The following is a 23,377-nucleotide window of genomic DNA, read 5'->3' as shown; positions in this document are numbered from 1 at the left end:
TTTATTGTTGATAGCTGACCTTACTTCTTTGTCCAACCATGGTGGCTTTTTTTTGTTGAATTTACCTTTAGTTACTTTAGGAATGTATTCAATAGTTAGTGAATCAAGCACCTTTTTTAGAGTATCCCACATTTCCTCTGCATTTTTTCCCTCCATAACCGTTTCCCACCCAATTCCTGTTAGGGCTTCCCTGAATAATTCAAAGTTCGCTTTTCTGAAGTTTAGTATTTTTGCAGATCCTTTTTGATGTAATTTACTGAAGTTGATTTCCAGTGAAACCATATTGTGATCACTATTCCCTAATTGTTCAATTACTTTTGTGTTTGAAACTAAGTCTGTGTTATTTGTTAATACTAAGTCCAAGAGCGCCTCATCCCGAGTTGGAGTTTCTATCGTTTGTGTAATAAACCGGTCTTTAAGTAAGCTTAAGAACCCATTGCTTCTTGCTGATTTACCTGTTTCGTTTTCCCAATCAATGTCGGGTAAATTAAAATCCCCCATAATTAATACCTGACCCTGATTTGATGCTTGTTTGATTTGGTTTAAAAGAAGAGACTCTTCCCTTTCATTTATATTTGGTGGTCTATAGCATACCCCTATTATAAATTTGTTTTTTGGTTTCTTATTATTGTCGGTTATCTCTGCCCACACTGTCTCCGAGTTGTCGTCTTCCAGGTCTGTGCTCATATTTTTCTCACATGATGTTAAGTTATTATTTACATATAGGCACACACCCCCGCCCCTTCTATTTTCCCTGTCTTTCCTGAAGAGTGTATATCCCTCCATGTTTAATGCCCAGTCATGCGACTCATTACACCATGTTTCTGTAATACCAATGATGTCGTAGTCATCCCTACTGATCACCGTTTCAAGCTCCCCGATTTTACTCACTAAGCTTCTTGCATTAGCCAACTAAGCTTCTTGCATTAGCCACTAAGCTTCTTGCATTAGTGTTCAGCATATGTGTAAGGGGCATTATGTGTGTCATATATAAATGCATTAATAATGTGCAACATATGTGTAACAGGCATTATGTGTGTCATATGTATAAGGGCATTAATAATGTGCAACATATGTGTAATGGGCATTATGTGTGTCATGTGTATAAGGACATTAATAATGTGCGACATATGTGTAAGGGGCATTATGTGTGTCATGTGTAAATGAATTAATAATGTTCGATATATGTGTAACAGGCATTAGGTGTGTCATCTGTTTAAGGGCATTAATAATGTGCAATATATGTGTAATGGGCATTATGTGTGGCATGTGTATAAGGGCATTAATAATGTGCAACATATGTGTAACAGGCATTATGTGTGTCATATGTATAAGGGCATTAATAAAGGGGCGTTGTGTGTGTCATTATGTGTATGAAGGGCATTAATAAAGGTTGGCATAATGTGTAAGGGGCATTTATTATTATTAACAGTTTCTTATATAGCGCATACATATTACGCAGCGCTTTACAGAGAATATTTTAACATTCACATCAGTCCCTGCCCCAGTGGAGCTTACAGTCTATATTCCCTACCACATGTACATGCACACACAGACATTCTAGGGTGAATTTTGTTGGAAGCCAATTAACCTATCTGTATATTTTTGGATTGTGGGAGGAAACCGGAGTACCCGGAGTAAACCCACGCAAGCACGGGGAGAATATACAAACTCCGCACAGTTAGAGCCATGGTGAGGATCGAACCCATGACCTCAGCGCTGTGAGGCAGTAATGCTAACCATTACACCATCCGTGCTGCCCCATTATGGTTATAAGGACATTAATAATGTGTGTCATGTGTAAGGGGCATTGCTGTGTGGTATTATCAGAGGTGCCGAGAGAAAGGGGTAGGGGGTACAAATTACCCAGGCCAAAGTCAGATGGAAGGGCCCAGTGGGGGACCCGGACCCCTCCCCTTAAGTGACAGCAGCAGCTGCAGCTCTTCTCCTCTGCCCAGCACACACTGCTTTGTGCTGAGTTGCAGTGTGGCCATGGAGGTGCTTAAAATACAATATTTTCTCAGGATTTTTTTCTAAGGGTATAATGTGAGGAGTAATGTACAGAAGGTAAAGTGGTACTACTGTGTGATGTAACGTGAATAAGGGACACCATCGCATGATACAATGTGAATAAAGTTGCACTACTGTGTGGCATAATTTGAATTGGGGGTACTATTGTGTGGCCATGCCCCTTCCCAGCAAGAACACACCCTTGTTTGGGCTGCACACCGAATGTGTGCGCTGTTTCTAATTAAAATATTGCGGGTAGGAGCACCAAAATGATGACTGCTATGATAAGGGTTGATGGTGCTGGGAAAGGGGAGCAGGGTCAGAGGCGGAACTAGTGGCGGTGCTAGGGAGCACCAGCCAAAATCTTGCCTAGGGCGTCATTTAGGCTAGGTCCAGCTCTGATAATGTGAATGGGACCGGGTTATCCATTCAAACTGCCCAGCAACCCGGGTCCGACCCGAGTAAAACCCTTCTTTAACCTAGGTGAGATTGCCGGAGTTGCTGAACCCGGGATATTTCAAAAGGCCCTTTCACAATGCACAGTGACCAGGACTGGGGTTATTTGTCTGGTGTGAAAGGGGTATTAGTGTAATGTAAATATCCTGCTTTATGCTTCCTGCAAAGCTCTTCAATTCCCAGTTCTAATTGCAACATTGTTATGGAAATTTGTATTAGCATAAGGTATCAAACGGGCTCCTACTGCGCCACGCCCCTGGTCACGCCCCTGGTCACGCCCCTGGCCACGCCAATACTGATACTAAGGGGTACATTTACTAAGATAAGAGTTCTATTAGCAACCAATCAAATTCTACTTCTTATTTATTCAGCACCTGCTAGAAGACAACAGATCTGAGGGATGCGGATGGCAGGTCGACAATAAAAAGGTCAACAGTCTATAAATCTACGCATGAAGAAGGTCGACATGGTCAAAATGTCTACACATGCAATAGGTTGACATGGGACAAGGTCAACATTTTGCAAAACAGGTGTTTTTCATACCGTACTATCCTAGTGGTCATAGAGGGAGAACATACTGTATGCAATCGCGGCGAGTCATGCAATATGATGCGGTAAACTAAAAATGTGAAAAACCCATGTCGACCTTTTTCATGTCGATTTTTTTGTCCCTGTCCACCTAAGCCATGTTGGCTATTTTACTGTACAATAGAGATTTGGTATTCCTGTCAAACCACCCCGTTCGCCTTCCTGGTATCCGTATGATATATTTAGACACACGGCTCCCAGGTGCAGAAGGGGGGGGGGGGGGGCCAGCAGGAGAACCAAAAAATCGGGCGCACAACACTAATCAATGGTATAAGCAATTATATAGTTCAAAAAAGAGGGGTTGCTTGCTGCTCTCAATTGGGGACTTCTGTCAGCCCCAGAAAATAAACTACTTTACAGGATATCGGCAAGATATTTTGAGAGAGCGCCCCAGCAACACCAATTTAAAATATAAATTTTATTTCCATCAACTGCAAATTAGTGATCACAAATATAAAAATTACATAAAAAGTAATAATACATTAATATGATACCATAGGGACAATGCTATAATTGTATAGATTGAATTTCTGGTGCATAGATAGAGCAGAAGTTGCACCCCATATATCAATTGTCCACTAATAGTGACCAATGTTGGTGTCCAGGTCTCCAATCTCTCTTAGTCACACACTGATGATAATTGGATAGTGTGTATTGAACCCACCAATTATGGCAATAATTGTATTGGTAATTCAGTATTTCACCAAAGGCAATTTAACTGTCTAATACAGCTTAGAGTCAGTTTTGAGTTCCGGATCGCACATCCAAGTGCTATATATATTTAAATCAGATGTACCACTGTTGTAAACAATATTAGAATTTTTGTACAATGTTACGTGGAAAGTACAGGAGGCAGCAGCCCCGGAGCTTACCGGGTCCCGATGTTGAAGCAGTATTGTTGGGTACAAATCTCCAAAATTCCACCTGTGGGATTAGTCTCCTCCTGCGATTTTGAGCTGTTATGCTCGTTGTTGTAAATAGCACTTGTGTTCCACACAGAGTGTGGCTGGAGCAGCAGCCGGCTTTCAGAACGCCGTCTGACCTCAGCAGCGTGGTAAATAGACGAGACAGGGCAATGTCCGGTGTGTTGCCGTGGGCAGATTAGATGAGCAGGGACACAGTCCAAAATGCTGCCCGGCAGATTACCCTCAATGTCCCGATTTAGTGCTTCGGCGGTTGCCGGGGGTGGACGTGAGCACCCTGACTGCTGCTGACGAATAGGTCCAGTTACCGTGCGATCACTGGAACATCTACTTCTGCGTAGTAATAGCAATGATGCCTAAATAGGCAGAGATTGGTAGAGAATCCTGGACACCTCAAGATAAAAAGTAGAGAGTCTTAACGCGTTTCTCCGCCGTTATGTGTGGCGGTTTCATCAGAAGAATACTCTCTCTGTTTAGAGAACCATATTTAAAGGTCCACTAGCCAATCAGAAGATTGCTTCAATTAACACTATCACCTGCAGTAATTAAACAGGTCTATCCACCTGTCTCAATGCAAACCACATATGTAGGTGTTGCTTTGGCAAGTTTCAAACATATATATATTAAAAAAACATTTGTCACTTAATTTGATATAGTGCTATCCCTGTTTGTAACAAACGATCTAGAAAGCACGATGTTACAATAAATGATTGAGTTACTAAGAATCACATTCTATGCACAGCGAGAGGAATGAGTTTACTTATATCAATATCAGGAAATTACTACTATGGTTAAGAGGCTGTTGTGTGGCGCACCTCATAGAGACGCTGCCACACAAAACAGAGAGCTCCGAGTTCTAAACCCACCAGCCACATCTCTCTATCATAATTTATATTTTACAATAAACTGTATATTTAGTTGGTGTTTTATTTTATTCTATTATATGTATATAGTTAGTCAGTTTAATTACATAATTTTGTCATACCAATTATATAGTTCACATAAAAAAAATTTTGACTGTTTAAATACAGTGATGGCTCCGTTTATAGCAAAAAATCTATATATAGAGACAGCACAATGTTATAATAAGAAATTAAGTTACTAGGGATCATATTAAGTGCAAGGCGAGAGGAATGAGTTACGAATATCAGTATCAGCAAATTTCCAATGTTACTATAGAGCCATTATGTGGCGCACCTCCCAGAGCTGCTGTCACCCAGACCACAGAGCCCCGGGTTCGAAACCCATCAGCTGTATTTCCATAATTTATATTTATATTTTTCCCTCTTAACATTACACTTTTTTCTTTCCTTTTTCTTTTTTCTCTTTTCTTTCACTCCCTATCTTTTACACAGGGAAGAATATCGTAATAATAAGATCCATAGACAAAATATGTTGATCTACTCAGCGGCTTAGAAATATATAGTAATAATAGTGCATTGACCTGTTTGGGAATAATAAAAAACATAAAGGGGCAGAGAAGGAAGGAGAAAATTGTTCATTACATCAGTATGTCAGACCAATAGTTTGGTCACATATTTTTCAACAATCAGTCTGAGATACCTGAATCTACCCAATCAGGTGCAGAGGAAATATAACCATAGATATGTGATACATCAGTATATTTTTGGCCCTATGTTCAACAGAAAGCTAACAATCAATCCAACCGAATTACATACATCGTCCCAGCCAGATACATAATAGTATCCAAAGGTAAGTTATACATATACAAATACATAGAATCACTACTGTATACATGCAAAGACCTCCGGAATTCTCCAGATATTGTAGATTGTTCGCTTTATGTACCTAAACAGTTGAGTTCAATCAACTCATTAAGACCAAGCGGTGTTAATGTCCCCAGGGAGAATATCCAAAATGCCTCTCTTTTACATAGATTCGAAAACCGGTCCCCCCCTCTTTTAGAGATTGGTATGCCTTCAATGGCTTGAATTTTTAGGCATTCTATATTTCCCTGATGTTTCGATCTCACATGTCTAGATATACTATGTGCCTGAACCTGGTTTAAAACGTTCCTTCTATGTTCGAGAAATCGTACGTTCAGAGACCGTATAGTCCTCCCAACGTATTGCATACCGCAATCACATGTGATAAGATATATCACATATGTTGAGGCGCAGTTCAGGAAACTTTTTATCTTATGTACTGACCGATTAGAAGAGGATGTAAATTGGATGCTCTTATCTAAGAGGAATCTACAGGTGATGCATTTGTTCCTACCACATCTGTGGCACCCCACTATCTTCAGGGACCGACTTTGCTCGGCTTCCATTTGCTTGAAATGGCTGGGAGCTAGAGCATTCTTTAGATTCAAATTTTTCTTAAAGATTATTCTCGGTTTTTCTTCTAGGACTGTTGCTAACTGTCTATCCGTTTTTAGAATCTTGTAATTTTTATTGATAATTTTCTTTATTTCATTAGAATGAGAATTAAATTTAGAAATAAACAGGGGATTATGATTATCAGTATGATCGATTTTACTACTAGAATCACTGTTAGGCTTTTTGTTTTTTGTTTTCCTTTCAAATAGAGACTCCCTATTTACTTTATTAACCTCCTCTAAAGCTGACATGAAGATATCTAGAGGGTATCCTTGATCTACAAACGAGAGGACTAAATCATTTGCTTGTTGTGTGAAAACAGAAGAATCTGAGCAGTTCCTTTTTAGTCTCAATAGCTGGCTCTTTGGAATGTTATTCAGCCAGGGGCGGTGGTGACAGCTTTCATAATTCAAATAACTATTGCAGTCCACTTCCTTTATAAAAGTTGATGTTGCAATTTTGTTATTTTTAATACAAAGGGCAATATCCAAGAATGTGATATAGTCATAACTAATTGTGTGAGTGAACTTAAGCCCAAATGTGTTATTGTTTAAAAAAATAACAAAATGAAGTGCTTTTTCGTGCCCCCCGTGCCAAACAAAAGACATATCATCAATATATCTGCCATAGGACACCAAGTTCGCCCCGTATGGGCCCCCCCAGATATAACTTTCTTCAAACAAACCCATATATTCTTATGTATTATTATGCATACAGCTTGCAGACGTTTGAAATTCCTGCGTGTTGGCCAGATTTCTCGTGGCTTTATATGGTTTACTATTGTGGGTATGTACTTATTCTTGGTGTGATTTGGCCGAAGGTTCGGCTCTATGTCACACTTGTGGTTAATTCCCCACGGGAGACTTTTTGGCAATTTTATCTGTGATTTGGCCAGAAAGTTGGCTCTATGTCACAGTTATTTGCCCCTGATAATACCTAAGTTATAAGGGAATACCACCCAAAATATATTGAAATTAATATCATCCTATTTGATTCTGCCTACACGTTTTAAATTCTATCCAACACGAATCTTTATTCTTCCTCACTCTATGTATGTTTGTACGTTGGGATATTTTAACCTCTTATTTTCACAATCTTGTGGGTTAATTCCTTGTCAATGAACGAATTAAATAAAGACAATAGGAACCCCCACGGTTTTATCTGAATGAAACAATTTATTGTAACTAATATTGATCCGTGAGGATCAGGAGTGCATCCACAAATAACTGACCTTTTTTCTTCCTCCCCCATTTTTGATAATCATAATCCCCTGTTTATTTCTAAATTTAATTCTCATTCTAATGAAATAAAGAAAATTATCAATAAAAATTACAAGATTCTAAAAACGGATAGACAGTTAGCAACAGTCCTAGAAGAAAAACCGAGAATAATCTTTAAGAAAAATTTGAATCTAAAGAATGCTCTAGCTCCCAGCCATTTCAAGCAAATGGAAGCCGAGCAAAGTCGGTCCCTGAAGATAGTGGGGTGCCACAGATGTGGTAGGAACAAATGCATCACCTGTAGATTCCTCTTAGATAAGAGCATCCAATTTACATCCTCTTCTAATCGGTCAGTACATAAGATAAAAAGTTTCCTGAACTACGCCTCAACATATGTGATATATCTTATCACATGTGATTGCGGTATGCAATACGTTGGGAGGACTATACGGTCTCTGAACGTACGATTTCTCGAACATAGAAGGAACGTTTTAAACCAGGTTCAGGCACATAGTATATCTAGACATGTGAGATCGAAACATCAGGGAAATATAGAATGCCTAAAAATTCAAGCCATTGAAGGCATACCAATCTCTAAAAGAGGGGGGGACCGGTTCTCGAATCTATGTAAAAGAGAGGCATTTTGGATATTCTCCCTGGGGACATTAACACCGCTTGGTCTTAATGAGTTGATTGAACTCAACTGTTTAGGTACATAAAGCGAACAATCTACAATATCTGGAGAATTCCGGAGGTCTTTGCATGTATACAGTAGTGATTCTATGTATTTGTATATGTATAACTTACCTTTGGATACTATTATGTATCTGGCTGGGACGATGTATGTAATTCGGTTGGATTGATTGTTAGCTTTCTGTTGAACATAGGGCCAAAAATATACTGATGTATCACATATCTATGGTTATATTTCCTCTGCACCTGATTGGGTAGATTCAGGTATCTCAGACTGATTGTTGAAAAATATGTGACCAAACTATTGGTCTGACATACTGATGTAATGAACAATGTTCTCCTTCCTTCTCTGCCCCTTTATGTTTTTTATTATTCCCAAACAGGTCAACGCACTATTATTACTATATATTTCTAAGCCGCTGAGTAGATCAACATATTTTGTCTATGGATCTTATTATTACGATATTCTTCCCTGTGTAAAAGATAGGGAGTGAAAGAAAAGAGAAAAAAGAAAAAGGAAAGAAAAAAGTGTAATGTTAAGAGGGAAAAATATAAATATAAATTATGGAAATACAGCTGATGGGTTTCGAACCCGGGGCTCTGTGGTCTGGGTGACAGCAGCTCTGGGAGGTGCGCCACATAATGGCTCTATAGTAACATTGGAAATTTGCTGATACTGATATTCGTAACTCATTCCTCTCGCCTTGCACTTAATATGATCCCTAGTAACTTAATTTCTTATTATAACATTGTGCTGTCTCTATATATAGATTTTTTTGCTATAAACGGAGCCATCACTGTATTTAAACAGTCAAAATTTTTTTTATGTGAACTATATAATTGGTATGACAAAATTATGTATTTAAACTGACTAACTATATACATATAATAGAATGAAATAAAACACCAACTAAATATACAGTTTATTGTAAAATATAAATTATGATAGAGAGATGTGGCTGGTGGGTTTAGAACTCGGAGCTCTCTGTTTTGTGTGGCAGCGTCTCTATGAGGTGCGCCACACAACAGCCTCTTAACCATAGTAGTAATTTCCTGATATTGATATAAGTAAACTCATTCCTCTCGCTGTGCATAGAATGTGATTCTTAGTAACTCAATCATTTATTGTAAAATCGTGCTTTCTAGATCGTTTGTTACAAACAGGGATAGCACTATATCAAATTAAGTGAGAAACGTTTTTTTAATATATATATGTTTGAAACTTGCCAAAGCAACACCTACATATGTGGTTTGCATTGAGACAGGTGGATAGACCTGTTTAATTACTGCAGGTGATAGTGTTAATTGAAGCAATCTTCTGATTGGCTAGTGGACCTTTAAATATGGTTCTCTAAACAGAGAGAGTATTCTTCTGATGAAACCGCCACACATAACGGCGGAGAAACGCGTTAAGACTCTCTACTTTTTATCTTGAGGTGTCCAGGATTCTCTACCAATCTCTGCCTATTTAGGCATCATTGCTATTACTACGCAGAAGTAGATGTTCCAGTGATCGCACGGTAACTGGACCTATTCGTCAGCAGCAGTCAGGGTGCTCACGTCCACCCCCGGCAACCGCCGAAGCACTAAATCGGGACATTGAGGGTAATCTGCTGGGCAGCATTTTGGACTGTGTCCCTGCTCATCTAATCTGCCCACGGCAACACACCGGACATTGGCCTGTCTCGTCTATTTACCACGCTGCTGAGGTCAGACGGCGTTCTGAAAGCCGGCTGCTGCTCCAGCCACACTCTGTGTGGAACACAAGTGCTATTTACAACAACGAGCATAACAGCTCAAAATCGCAGGAGGAGACTAATCCCACAGGTGGAATTTTGGAGATTTGTACCCAACAATACTGCTTCAACATCGGGACCCGGTAAGCTCCGGGGCTGCTGCCTCCTGTACTTTCCACGTAACATTGTTCAAAAATTCTAATATTGTTTACAACAGTGGTACATCTGATTTAAATATATATAGCACTTGGATGTGCGATCCGGAACTCAAAACTGACTCTAAGCTGTATTAGACAGTTAAATTGCCTTTGGTGAAATACTGAATTACCAATACAATTATTGCCATAATTGGTGGGTTCAATACACACTATCCAATTATCATCAGCGTGGGACTAAGAGAGATTGGAGACTTGGACACCAACATTGGTCACTATTAGTGGACAATTGATATATGGGGTGCAACTTCTGCTCTATCTATGCACCAGAAATTCAATCTATACAATTATAGCATTGTCCCTATGGTATCATATTAATGTATTATTACTTTTTATGTAATTTTTATATTTGTGATCACTAATTTGCAGTTGATGTAAATAAAATTAATATTTTAAATTGGTGTTGCTGGGGCGCTCTCTCAAAATATCTTGCCGATATCCTGTAAAGTAGGCTATTTTACTGTGTTGACCTTCTTTTTGTCAACTCTGACTATGACCCATACACAAATCTGATAGGTTGCCATGGACAACATCCCATCTTCAAGTTCCCAACATGAGTACGACTCAGGTCCTGTACAGAGATGGACGCTCATGCTGGCTTCTCTAATCCACCTCTCTGTCCAAGGATGCAACATCACATGACCTGTATGAACACCTGAGTGACACTCGGATTACTCAGGGTGACCAGTGTTTTCATGTGGTCAGGGCCAGAGAAGATGCATCTAAGCAGTATTGGACTGGGGCACTAATGAATGAAGTTATAGGGGCCTACTTTAGGGGTGTGGCCATACTCCAGAGGGGGTGTGGCCAGCTGTCACAGAAGTTTGGCTAACCATTGGAGATTAAATAGTATAGCAACATCTAGTAAATACTGTTAGTGTATGCATGATAACGTAACAGCCAGTCACTGTATATACCATAGCCCTGCGCAGTATAATGTCACTGATATATAATGTAGAAATCCTGTGCACAGTCTGGAACCTGATCCCTATAATTGGAGGTGTGGCCGGCCGGAGGTTTCCACTGTACCCCTGTGGGCCAGTCAGACACTGCTTGTAAGGATGCTGCCATTGGGCATAAAAATGTAGATGGTACACCCTCATTTTTTTAAACGCTGCCCATCACCGCTCCTTCTCTGTCACCAAAAGTAGGGATGGCCATTGACACATCCGTTATTGATGGTTGCCATTAATGGATTTTTAAGCAGGAACCATTGATGGTGATAAAGTATTCTATAACCTACCATCGATGGTTCCTGATACCGAATAGTCACGCAAGCGCAGAAAAACCTGAGTGCGCACACCTCTCGACGGATGTGACCATGGGTCATGTGCGATCAAGTGCGTGGCGGCAGCCATTCCAGACTGAGTAATGTAGTGGTGCAATGTGCACCGGTCTTGGCTGCGGCGGCGAGGAGGGATGGACAGAGGAGGTAGGAACTGGGAAGGTGCCAGGGGCGGGGTCCGGTGTGAGCCAGGGTGCTTTGGATTGTGGATACGGCCACCGCCACAGTAGTGCACACGCCCATACCCTAAGCCGGCTGCCCTGCACTAACTGCAAAAAAAAACCCAAAACATCGCCATTGGATGCCGTCCATCTATGGCTGAAAACTATTTGTCCATCCACTATCGATAGCCAAAACATTCAGCACTTAGTCCCAACCATCGATGTTTTCAGAAAATCAATAGTCAATGGCCATCCCTAACCAAAAGGCCCCCCCCAGCATGTCCACGATGTTGTAGCTTAAGGGAACACTGCAACCATCATTCCAGAGACAGATCCGCTCATACGCAGATCACCTAACATCTAAGATGTATCTAAAGCATTGGGTGTGTACCTCTTAGAATTAGGCATTGTACAAATCCTCCTGCACCCCAATGGAAGAAACAGAGCCATAGTTTGGACATGCCTGGAGTAAGGTGTGGGCCATATGAGTTTTTTTTTTTTTATTTTAAATATTGTGAATGGGGGCAGCTCCTAGACCAAGGGTCTTCTATGGCTCACTGACCGAGGCGCAGGTTGGGTAAGGGGAGGTGGCTGGGATGCTGGCGCTAAAAGGGTTGGGAGGAGAGAGCAGAGCCACCCAACTCTACTATCACAGCCAGGAGGAGAGGGGAAATTTTGGGAGACTGCTACAGCTTCACTTTCTGCCTGAAAGGGACCGAGCACTGACAGCAGCAGAGGAAGCCAGGCCAAGCCCTCAGAGCTGCAGTACCCTGCCCCAGCGGCCACACAGGGCAAAGGTAAGAGCTGGATGAAGGTCATGGGGAGTAGGAGAAGGGGGATAATTACATTGCTAATCGAGGGGGGTGGGACTTATGATAGATGAGAGGGAGTGGATTGCTATGGGGGGGGGGTAGGTAGTTCACACATACAGAATAACGATTAACAGAAACCCCACAACCAATTGGCAACGGCCTATATACCAACATGTACACACCACCAACAATTGAAACACCACCAACATCAAAATACCGACAAGTAAAACACTATCCGACAAGTAAGACACAAGCACAATGCCAACAGCCAAAATTATGTCACAAATATTACCGAATACAGTCCCCCCCCCCCCCCCAAAAAAAACCGACGTTCATACTTGTGTTGGTAGCAAGTGGGGGCCACCCAGGAAAGGGCATGACAACCCAAACAAGAGTTACACCACCTGTACCAGTAGGGGAGACTAGTTCCACCTCCACTACAGCCCTGCACAGTAATTCCAACAGAAAATCCTGTCCCAGCGGCTTCCTTTTCAGCACGCTGTATGTGATGTCATGTTTATGTGATGTCATGCAATCACTGCCTCTGAAGTGAAGAAGGGCAACTAAGAGGGGTGAAGACAAGGTGATAGGAGCCTTGCAGGGACCTGCAGTGCACAAGGTGGCTACTACCAGAGCCAGATATACACAAAATATATGACCCCTAGTGTTCATGTGAGCATTATACACAGGTGCAGCAGTATTTACTGGTGGAAATGCTCTGAGTTTTGATAAGCGATGTACTGTACAAGAAATGAAAGAAATACATAATATGAATAAGGGGCACTACTACTGAGTGATGTAACATGAATAAGGGGCACTACTACTGGGTGCTGTAACATGAATCAGGGGCTCTACATGTGGTGTAATTTCAATGTGATTGTGCTACTGTGTGGCATATTTTGAATTTGGGGACCATACCCCTTCCTTGTGAGACCACTGTCCCTTTAAGGAGTTTGGGATGTAGGGCACAATTTATACTTTGCAAGGGGTTCTGAAAATCCTGGCATTGACCCAGGCTCCACCTAATGGAAAGGGGGGGGGGGGTATTGAATTATTCTCCTACCACGCTGCACTGGGCGGTGGCATGTACTCGGGTACTGTCAATGTTAATGGGTAGATTTTAATAATTTGACATAAAACACAAAGAGATTTGGTACAAATACTTAAATGTTTTTCACCTTAATGATCAGAAAATACACACAATGGGCCCAATTCAGCCCAGGCTGCTGTTTTATGGCCTGAAAATATTTATAAAACCTTCACGTTTTACAACTGCACCAAATAGTTTGCGATAAGATGCCAGCTGTTGTGCTAAGAATACCTTTAGTTATAACAATTCATTATATACTTACCAGCTGTTACATTCACATACACAGAGGCAGTAGCAGTAAACTTTGTCACCGAGTTCGTCACCACACAGGTATAATTCCCCTGCTTGTCTGTGGAAGCATTATGAATTACCAGTGTATTCTGCTTTATATCGAGATCGTTGCCCATGAATTTCCATTGGTAGTCGGGTGGTGGCACAGAGTCAGCTGAACACGATAATGAGATGTCCGAACCATAATTGACGTACAGTTTGCCTGATATTTGCACGTTCTCTGGGCCATCTGCAATAACAAATAATAGTAGGATAGAGAATACAGTAAGTCTGCGAGATATAATCATACTGTAGTTACTTTTAGCATTTATACTTTGGACCTTAGCGGAGTTCCGTCTAAAGACCAATTCCAGCGAATCGAGATGAGAAATTGCATGAAATCGGCCCAAATTGCACAGTGTATGGAGATCTTTAGACGGAACTCCGCTAAGGTCCAAAGTTTCAATGTAAAAAAAAAAACGTGAAAAACACGTCGACTTTTTGACTGTCAACCTAATGCTTCCTTCCAACTGTGTCGACCTCAGCCATGCCAGCTATTTCAGGTGTCATCCTAAGCCCTGACCTTCAATGGTCCACCCAATGTATTTCGACCTTTATTGAGTCTACCCTACGACTCCTACCCTTACATTCCCCCCACACGTTAATAATGAGATGTGCGCTGACCCCTGTGTTGGGGATTTTTTTTTTATATGGTTTCAACTCGGTTTCAAATCTACATTAAAAATAAATAAATAGATAAAAATTTAAAATAAAAAAAGGCTAAAATCATGTAATATTGTGAAAACAAATCCCATATTCTGGATTTTAAATCTTTATTCTGAACTGGGACTTGTTTATGATTAGTTCTCATTGGGAGATCTGGGGGGTAAATTTACTAAAACCTTCAAAAATTAAATAGAGTTGATGTTGCTCATGGTAACTAATCAGATTCTGTCTATCATTTTCTAGAATGCAATAGAGAAATGAGAGACAGAATCTGATTGGTTACTAGGAGCAAAATCACAAATGTTCATTTTAAGAAGCTGTAGTAAATACAGTATACCCCCTGGACTGGGTTTTGGATTGGTTCAGATGCCCAAAATTCTGGTGGATTTGGATGACTGGACTCACACCTCTATTTAACAATAATAAAAATAATAATAAAATAATATAAGTGTGGGTCTGATTCAGACCGGTTTGCTAGGCTGCATATACTCACAGCCTAGGGAACAGGTAAGTGCCCCCTTCCCAACCCCACCCCCCACCCCCACCACCGAATCCCCTCTCTAGCATGTAAGGGGATTGTACTTAGGGGAGAAAAATCATTCATTGCTGACATTTTATCACACACCATGTACATCCATAAGTAATACATTCTATACTATTCACTAAATGGAATATATATTTATTAACAGTTTCTTATATAGCGCACACAGATTCCGCAGCGCTTTACAGAGAATATATGAACATTCACATCAGTCCATGCCCCAGGGGAGCTTACAATCTATATTCCCTACCACATGTACGCACACACAGATATTCTAGCAAATTTTGTTGGGAGCCAATTAACCTACCAGTATATTTTTGGATTGTGGGAGGAAACCGGAGTACCCGTAGGAAACCCACGCAAGTACGGGGAGAATATACAAACTCCACACAGTCAGGGCCATGGTGGGAATCAAACCCATGACCTCAGTGCTGTGAGGCAGTAATTCTAACCAATATAATATATAGAACATTTACAGTCATTAATCTGCCAAGTACAGTACTCACAGGATACGGTCACAGGGTAGGGATCGCTGATACTGTTACTGACTGGGTTCTCAGCCCTGCATCTGTATTCTCCTGTGTCTGACCGTGTAACACTGGAGAAGGTGACCGTCCTGTTATCTGCTGATAGGCTGGGTCCAGAGGGGAGGCTGACGCTGTTCTTACTCCATAGTATCCTCTCAGCACTCTTATTGGTGTCACACGTCAGGGAGAATGTTCCATTTTCCTTGGGCTGAGGTGTAGACGCTATGATGTTAGGCTTACTGACCCGCTCTGTGGATGGAAGAACAAAGGGACAATTACACACAGACTGCTGATTATGTGACAGAGGGCCAGATGTACTAAGCTTGAAAAGTGATAAAATGGAGAGTGATAAACCACCAGCCAATCAGCTCATAACTGCCATGTCTCAGACTGGCTTTGAAAAATGACAGGTAGGAGCTGATTGGTTGGTTGGTGGTTTATCACTCTCCATTTTATCACTTTCAAAGCTTAGTACATCTCGCCCAGAGTATGATAGAAATAAAAGAAAAAAGGTAATGCAGAATTATATTATACACCTTTACATGATTGGTGATATATCCGCCATGATTGAATAGATCATTACATTTACTGGAGGATCCATCATTGGGACATAAGCACAGCAGCCCATTTGCCTCCAGGAAAGCACAGAAAGATTTACCAGACATAAAACTTTAAGGGGGGCAGTCAATCCGGGATTCCAACTGTCGGAACGTCCCGAAAGTCGGATTCTCGCCCATTTTTGCCAGAAAATCCATAAATTGCCAGAAAACGCTTGTCAAATCAAATATCTGCTTTCTTTTCCTACAAAACGGATTCAACTTTTAAAAAAGTCGGATAGGACAGCCTTCAATGTGGTCGTGGTCATTAACGGCATCATTAAATAGGTGAGTGACGATATTTCCCCTGTCCGGAAATATCAGCACAGATTGAATACCCCTTTAAGTCTGTTCAGGTGCAGAGAGGAATTAAGGCAGGGCTGGGCAACACCGGCCCTCCAGATGTTAATGAACTACACATCCCAGGATGCTTTGCATTAGTTTTGCAATGTGGCCATGCTGAAACTGATGCAAGGCATGCTGGGATCATAGGCGAATCTAGAATTATGGTAATGGGTGGTCCCAGAACTAGACACAATAGAAGGGGGACCTTTGCGCGGCGTAGCCGCGCTGCAAAAAGGGGCGTGGCCTCATGGGAAAGAGGCGTGGTATCATAAAAAGGGGTGTGGTATTACACTTTAGACCATACACAGTAATGCCCATTACACATTTTAGCAAACTCCGTAATACCCATTACACATAAAGCCACACGCCGTAATGCCAATTACACATAAGGCCACACACCATAATGCCCATTACACATTGTGCCACACATCATGATGCCCATTACATACTATATAACAAACTGTAATGCCAATTACATATTTGCCACATAAGTGCTGCTTACCTACGTGCTCATTGCTAGGGGGTTCTTGCTTGATGGCACCATAGTACCCATTACACATGATGCCACGCACCATAGTACCCATTACACATGATGCTGCACACATAATGTCCCTTACACAGGATGCTGCACACATAATGTCCCTTACACAGCCCCTTACACATTAAGCCACACATTATGCATAATGCCCCCACATACCAGCACTTGTAGCATCCCTTAAGCAATGCCCCCAAGAGTGCCACTTACTGTAAATTTTTATATGAGCCTTCGCTGCTGCTGCAGGGAGAGATGGAGAGCGGTGCAGCTGCTTCTGTGGGGAGAGGAAAAGAGCGCAGTGCAGAGCATGCTCCCACTCCCCTCCTGGTGTCCCCTCTAGCCGAGTGGACATTTGAAATATTGTGCGTGCTGTTGTTGTGCGTGACGTCGGTGGAGCACGCCGGGCGCCGGCACCACATGATTAAAGGGGGGGCGGGCTGAGGTGAAAACGGGGAGAAGAATTGGAGCGGAAGCTGCAGGGGTGACAGTCATTGACAGCTGGGCAGAGAGCAGGGGACTGCCCAGCTGTATTCAGAGCACTGCAGGTCACGGCTGTTTGAAATAATACCCCTTTCACAACAGAAAATGCAGGGATTTACCCGGGAATATGGTCCCTGGATCATGCAGGGGGAGAGACAACCACTCCCCTCTCCCTACCCCCCTTTAACTAACCAGCTATATCTTTGGAACCAACTGACCCATTTACATGAGACCAGTATCATATTGAAGAACTTTTGAGGTGGCTTCGAATGATTTTGGTCCCGTGAAACTGGGCTGTTTGGTTCCAGAGAAATCTGCCCTCAAAGAACATAAACAGTCATGAAATTACATTTAAGAAATAAAAAAAAAACGGTTTAACCTCAATATCCCTGGAACCATATGGATCCAGCCTGGTATCAGATTGAAGGCCCAGTGGGTTTGACTGAGATCAACCTCAAGCTTCAGTGATGCCGAAGGGGGAACTGGCAGCCGTTGAACTGGGTGGGGGTCAGAATTAGTGGGTCCCATGTTATCCTATAGGGAAAACATTCCAGCTTTGCCTGGCAGTATCTCCGGTTCCCAGGGGGCTAGAGACACGCGGCTGGGCTCGTTGGAAAGCCCCATCCCTCAGCTACAAAATGGGCTAATGGGTGGTCCTGTGCACCCCCGGACCACCCCCTAGATTCGCCTATGGCTGGGATGTGTAGTCCATCAACATCTGGAGGGCCGGTGTTGCCCAGCCCTGCCTTAGGGGATGGTGGGGTCCATAATGACCTGTTCCGTCCATTCATCGGTGAAGGTGTATCGGTAACTATACTGTGCACCACCACTGACTGACTTACATGAGTGTGTTACATCCGTTATTTCATTGATCGGGTCCAATCCAGAATGTGTTTATAGGAGCAACCCTTATCGGTGCCATGCTCTACAATCCGTGGATGCTTGCCCATTGATTTTATCATATTAAATTGCGTTTTCTTCCAGACAATCCAACTTATATCATGTGTTTGTACTGTAACATTCTCGCTTTGACTTGCTTTATGTGACGATGCTTCCCATTGGTTCATTTTACCATTGCCAATGTGTTACATTTACACATATGAGCATTAGCATTCTAGCACCCGCCACCTTTCAAAACCCCTGCAGTTCCTGTTCCCTGCCTGGGGTGTCACTGTCTGCTGTGGTTTTTCTAGCACAGGTCTGGTTTGCATATCAGTGCTGATATACAGACCACACTGTACTAGAAGCATTACAGCAGACAGCAACACCCCAGGCAGGGAAGAGGAACCGCTGGGGTTTTCAAAAATGGTTGGTGCTTGAATGAATACTATATATGACACAAATTTTGCAACACATCCCCCAGAAAACATTCATAAAATGTAAGCATCCCCTAGATAGGTGTGTACTATGCTCAATTTCCGGGGACCACTGGATAGTATCAGAGCACACATATATCTGAACTGGATGGTGTATGTATGTATGTATGTATGTATGTATGTATGTATGATACTTGCGTAACTACCCAGAATGGCTGGGAAGCTCCCAATGAAATTAGGTGGTTGTCAAGTCCCGCTTTCCCTGGAGATCCTGGAGGCACCCTACTACCCCCCCCCCCCCCTCTTGGCAAATCTGCAAGAGTGCCAGTGGGTGGTCAGTGGGTGACCCATGGGATTATTACTGTATCACGTCAGTATATGTATAAAATATTTTAAAACATTTCTTGAAAGCATGAAAAAGTTTTCAAAACCCAATTATACTCCACTAACTCCTCTGTCCTCTAGGTTCTTACTCATGGTACACACTTGTCCTGTATAGCAAATCTCTATTTTTAAGCAGCCTGTCCTTGGGTAAACCTTAACCCTCTACTAAAAACTGAAACAGGTCAATACGACAACAGGTCTTGAATAACATCAGCCCTCAACAATTGTTACTCTATTTTGAAAGACCCAATTTAATATACAGCACGGGGGCAGAACTCTGGGAGGCAATGGAGTCATCTGCTGCTGGGCTCCTGCTCCCAAGGGGGCACCTCTCCTCCCCTGCTAGTTTAAAAAACTAATAAATCAGTTCATTAGTATATTAAAACTCCTTTCAAATACAAAAACCCCTTGTGTGCTTCAGGCCAGTAACATGAGTATTAAGCTGCGTACACACTAGACGGAATTTGAAATTATAAACAATATCCATGATAACGTCCATTTGTAAGCACAAATTCCTTTTAACATCCAGTGTGTTTTCACTATGGGACTAATTCAGGATGGCACGCTGAATACAGAAAATCACTATTAAATGATTTTTGTTATTCTGCATGTGTGCGCACCGCTGGGTGCATGAGCAAGCCCTGGAACTGCAACCGCAATCTGAGTGCCGGTGAGGAGCTGTGATGTGAGGAGATGGTTCAGGAAAATGGATGGGTTGTGGTGGCTGCGTGATGTCATATGCAGCCGCTGCAACCCAAACTTGGAGGCCCTGCACTTGCCTACGCACCTAGGCTGCACAGGCTTGGGGCTGCCATAGCATTGTGAGAATCGCGGGTAGGAAACAGGCATGTGGGATGGCCCCCAGCATGCTAAAGAAAACAATTGCAATTTTGCGATTTCTCTTAAAACTACGGGCATGGGTCATAGGGTTGGCAAGCGGAGGTTTGACATGCATTAAGGTCGACACGGGGTTATGTCGACAGGGCCATTAGCTCGACACATGCATTAGGTCAACGTGGGCAAAGTGAACGGTTAAATGGTCAACATGGGGGTTTTCCACTTTTTTTATCCAAAATGTTGACACAGTTGACATGGACACTAACAAAGTACACCGCTGCGCTCACCATGATTCGGGCACTGTTTTAATCTCCTACCACGCCCTAGTGAATGGTAGGACATGAAATACTGCTGTCAGCACTTCGGCTACAAAAAAAGTGAAAAACCCCATGTTGACCTTTTGACCGAACTAATACACGAGTCGACCTAATCCCATGTCGACCTTCAGGTGTTTGAGAAGAGAATGCGAAGCGCTCACCTTGGTGGTGTGTAATGCGTATGTCACAGAATAAAATGAAGCAAAGATTTGAATAAAATCTGAAATTTATTCTAAATGTGAACGCTAAGTGCGTTATGTATATGTGGCGTCCTGGTTAACTCACAGGAATAGGCCAGCGAGGTATCACTCTGCGTGGCCTGGGGCTGGGCTTAAGGGTGTCCTTTAGGGATCCATTTGAACCATAGGCCCCTAACCTGGGACCTTTGTCCAATCGCAGGTGACCGCAGCGGTCTCAGATTGGGCAAGTATTGGTGAATGCAGTGCTGGATAGGCACTGGGGGATGAGGTGGGATTGTAATGCCTGGGAAGGTGGTGATGTTCCCTGTACTAAAGTCAAATAACGTCAGGCAATATAAATAAGCGGGCAAGTGAAAGAAAGAAATGTCTCTAAGGACAGTGAGCGGTGTCCCGCTGACTGCGCTTACCCTCCGCTGATGCTGTGCAGTATCACCCGGCTCCACAAACTCTGTCAGAAGCGACTTCTGGGTTGCCGTTATCACAAAAGTTCGGCACCCTTGGTCAGCGTGACAGGGTCTATGCGGTCAACTCCCAGCCGGGAGGAGGCTGCGGCAAGGGGTGGTGTGAATGCAGAATGGGTAATTGCTTAGTGGACTATTCTGCGTTGGAGAATCACATTGCATTGGCCATTTTAGTGCCGTGCGATGCGATGCGATTTTTTAATGTAATTTATTCACTGCTCTGTATGCCCCAGGGGATCGCATCGCACCACCCGCAAAATCGCACACGATCGCATACTTTTGCTATCGATGGGGGAGAACCAGATGGTTTCGCTCCATCGATGGAACAGCAAAACAATGTTTTGCTTCTTTTTTTTTGCAAAGTGCTTGGACACGAAGCATAGCTCCGCCCCCGACACCCGTGAAGCCCCGCCCCCATGTTTTGATTGGCCCACAATCAATCAAACACAATGGATGACCATCGATATGTAAAAATATGGATTGTCAGCCATTGCATATTTTAGCACTATCGATGGCCAGTTGCAGAATTGGCATCGATGGCCATCCCTAATCCATCCATCACGTATGTGGGAGGGGGTTATGCTGGGTTGAATATGTTGCTTTTCGTGTTATGTTTGTTAATAGATGGATCTATATATAGTGTGGCTGCATGATTATGTAGAGTTATTGGTGTGTGCAGTTATCAAATGTGCTAGACTGAATTAGGATCAGTATCATGGTTATGTGTTGGTCTATCCATTAGATGCACATCCGACATCCACTGTAACGTTGCGTGAATAATCATTAAATATGTACCATGCATTAAAACACTAATGTTGTATCACTTGTATGTTACTTTATTGTGAGTATAATGCAATACTGCTGATGTTGTGGTGCTAGTGTGCAATAGCATGTATAATGGAGCAAATAGAAAGAAAAAAAGGAAAAAAATAGAAAGAAGCAAGAAGCATAGGAGAAAGAAATAGAGAAGTAAATAGATAAAAATGAATAGTAATAATAAATAATAAACACAATAGGAAAAGGTTTGTTTATAGTTGTGATATTCGATTGCATGAGTTGACTCATGCTGGTGATTGATGCTGAAATGTAGGGGTCAATCAGTCACTGTGTTAATGGTTATGTTTAGGGAAATATGATGAATGTTCTTAGGGTGTATGCTGTGTGTGCCTATGTAATGGGCCCTACACACATAGCGATGTATACAGGGCTACCTAGCTATGCTAGGTCGGGCTGTGCCGCGCCGCTATCGCCTAGCACACAGAGCTGACAGCCCACACACAGAGCGAGCTGTCAGCTCTGTGTGCTAAGCGAGCAGACAGCGCCAGTGTTCTCCGGTGGGAGAACCCTGCTGATGCCGAGATTGATGGACACTGTCCATCAATCTCGGCCATCGATAAAGACGCGCGGGGACGCGCACTGCTGCCGATATAGCCCCCACACATACACCGATGTGAGGGCATTTGCTAAGCGACTTTGCCAAACTAAGCAAAATCGCTTAGAAAATGCCTTAATATCGGCATGTGTGTAGGCCGTATAAGGCACCCGTCATGGTGTGATTATGTAGTAATGATGCCATTATTGAAATCAATGTTAAGTCCACCGGGTGTTAGGGTTTTTAGACGAAAGATCCAGGGTGACATTTAATGGGATGAGAGTTTTTCGCACTTCAGTTTTTCGCCCATTATCGCACTTTTTTAAAATCACATTTTTGCTGCGGATTCGCATATTTAATGAGGTGCGTGTTCCGGCAAGAAAAGTGTGATTTAGTGCGATAATGTGCAAATTTTAGGCATGAAAATGTGCGAATTTGAGGTAATGTGCGATTTTGTGTTTGTAAAAAAAATAGCGTGGGGTCCCCTCTCCTGAGCATAACCAAAACGCAAGACGCATAGCTCAGTCAATCAGGTCTGAGCTATACGTCTCCATGGAGACGCATAGCCCAATCACGCTCTCAGCCTGTGTTGCGCTGGGACAGCACGACACAGGCTGTTATCTGCACGGGAGAAAGCCGGTTCAGCACGCTGACAGTGCAGGCTGACTGGCTCTGTTGCAGACAGACCAGAGCTTTATCCTGGATCGGTAAGTATGTTGGTGTAAAAGTGAGGTGTGTATGTAGTAAACTTATACTTCTCTGTATGTGTGTTTTCTTTTAACACTCTTTTTACAGGCGGGCCCATTAATGCCCCGTATGATGGGACTTGTGGTTCTCCAAGTCCCAGCCTGCGGGGGAGGTCTGCTGGCACTTGTAGTTCTCCTGTATAAAGCAATATTAGGATTGAAAGATTTAACCCTATCGGGCCGGCATCCACTC

At 42.5% G+C, this 23,377-nt stretch overlaps 1 protein-coding gene across 3 annotated transcripts in view; it reads right to left on the bottom strand.

The window, feature by feature from the left end:
* Nucleotides 1-23,377, bottom strand: part of LOC146042253 (cell adhesion molecule CEACAM8-like) — a 103,309-nt gene that overhangs the window by 32,658 nt on the left and 47,274 nt on the right. For all 3 annotated transcript variants that reach the window (XM_083162179.1, XM_083162180.1, XM_083162181.1), the window contains exons 3-4: nt 15,575-15,844; nt 13,794-14,051 (exon numbers count right to left, since the gene is read on the bottom strand). In XM_083162179.1, the coding sequence (XP_083018305.1) occupies nt 13,794-14,051; nt 15,575-15,844 (528 nt within the window). The remainder of the gene's footprint in view (nt 1-13,793; nt 14,052-15,574; nt 15,845-23,377) is intronic.

The sequence above is a fragment of the Crinia signifera genome, chromosome 19, assembly GCF_055691185.1.
Source record: "Crinia signifera chromosome 19, ASM5569118v1, whole genome shotgun sequence".
Classification (NCBI taxonomy): domain Eukaryota; kingdom Metazoa; phylum Chordata; class Amphibia; order Anura; family Myobatrachidae; genus Crinia; species Crinia signifera.
Note: the sequence above shows the minus strand (reverse complement) of the source record. Positions and strands in the feature narration are given on the sequence as shown.